The 1,328-nt window shown below is 38.1% G+C and overlaps 1 protein-coding gene across 1 annotated transcript in view; it reads right to left on the bottom strand.

Annotated features, from left to right (window-relative positions):
- Positions 1-302: 302 nt before the first annotated feature.
- asic4a (acid-sensing (proton-gated) ion channel family member 4a) overlaps positions 303-1,328 on the bottom strand; it is a 93,761-nt gene continuing 92,735 nt past the window's right edge. The window contains exon 10 of the mRNA XM_005919323.3: positions 303-1,243. Within this exon, the coding sequence (XP_005919385.1) occupies positions 1,094-1,243 (150 nt within the window). The 3' untranslated portion in view covers positions 303-1,093. The remainder of the gene's footprint in view (positions 1,244-1,328) is intronic.

Genomic DNA, 1,328 nt, shown 5'->3' with positions numbered 1-1,328 from the left:
AACATAACCCAATCCTCATCCGTAAGCAAAGCATGTTTGTGTTGTCTCAGACATCTTAAAGGAAATGATGGATATAATAGTCACAATGCATTCAGTCCGTTCTTGTTACCTGGACAAAAGTATCGATGTCTGGCAGTCTACGTATCTGCAGATTGTAAGTGTACAGTAATTGCTACAATCGTGATCGCTATATTTTCTTATAAAAATTGTCTCTAAAATGTATAAATAACTAAAATTAATAGTACATAAGATATATATTAACTAAAAATAAACAACAACCATCGAAACAGAACCTTTAGAACTTTCTCATTTTTACGTTGGACTTTATGTACAGGTACAATGCTACTCTCTAACACCTTAACCACAAACCAGACAAAGTGTATCATGTGGAAAGATGCTGATAGATCTTCTAAGCCAAGGTCATATATTTCAGCCTAAATAGTTCCCTTCATACTTTGGATGGTGAATAAGGTATGCTTACTGAATTATTGTCATCTTGTATACAATATAGAACATATAATAGTATCTCTTTAAATAATTACATAATATATTGTGTAGATGACTTGATATGGTACACTGTGTTCTCCTCGAAGTAAGAGAAACAGTTTCAAGAGACATACATGGAAGGATACAGATGAAAAAAAATCTGAGATGCTAGCTGAATAAATAAATCTTTTTTTTTCTTATTTCTTTCTTTTTTTGGAATATAAACTGGATCAAGGTGACATGCAGTCCTCCTCTTGTTCCCTCGTAGTGATCATGTACCAAAAAATTGGTCCTGAAATCACAAAGTGTCTTGAATCATAACATGAAGCGGGGCGATGTTGAGTGGGATCCCATCCAGAGACAGAGAGAGAGATAGAGCAAAAAAAAAAAAAAAAAAAGGAAAGGAGAAAGAGCCGTGTCCGTTTTGTGCCTACATACTGTACGTACAAGTGGTTTGTTAGCAGCACAAGTTTGGTGTTTGACTTTGGCTGTAGCTTTTCACTGGTGACAGCAAAGGAGTGACGGAAATGCCAAGGGTCTGTTATTGGTCTCAACACAGACAGCTCTTATCTTCTGTTGTCACCAAGACAGGAAACAATGGTTGGCTTTAGCAAGCAAAGTCCTCAAACACCCCGTGGTGTCCGGCATGGTGGTGGTGAGGATGAGGATGGGGGTGAGGATGAGGGACGTGGTGGTTGGGGAGAATCGTGTTAGCATAGGCCCCCTCTGGGTGACTCCGTGGCATGTCATTGGGCTCCTGTTGAAAACAAAGCAAAGGGAGTCAGTAAGTATATTTATCATTAAATACAGGGAGTGCAGAATTATTAGGCAAGTTGTATTTT

The sequence above is a fragment of the Haplochromis burtoni genome, unplaced genomic scaffold (genome assembly GCF_018398535.1).
Source record: "Haplochromis burtoni strain Fernald_Lab_line unplaced genomic scaffold, NCSU_Asbu1 Contig_20, whole genome shotgun sequence".
Taxonomy (NCBI): domain Eukaryota; kingdom Metazoa; phylum Chordata; class Actinopteri; order Cichliformes; family Cichlidae; genus Haplochromis; species Haplochromis burtoni.
Note: the sequence above shows the minus strand (reverse complement) of the source record. Positions and strands in the feature narration are given on the sequence as shown.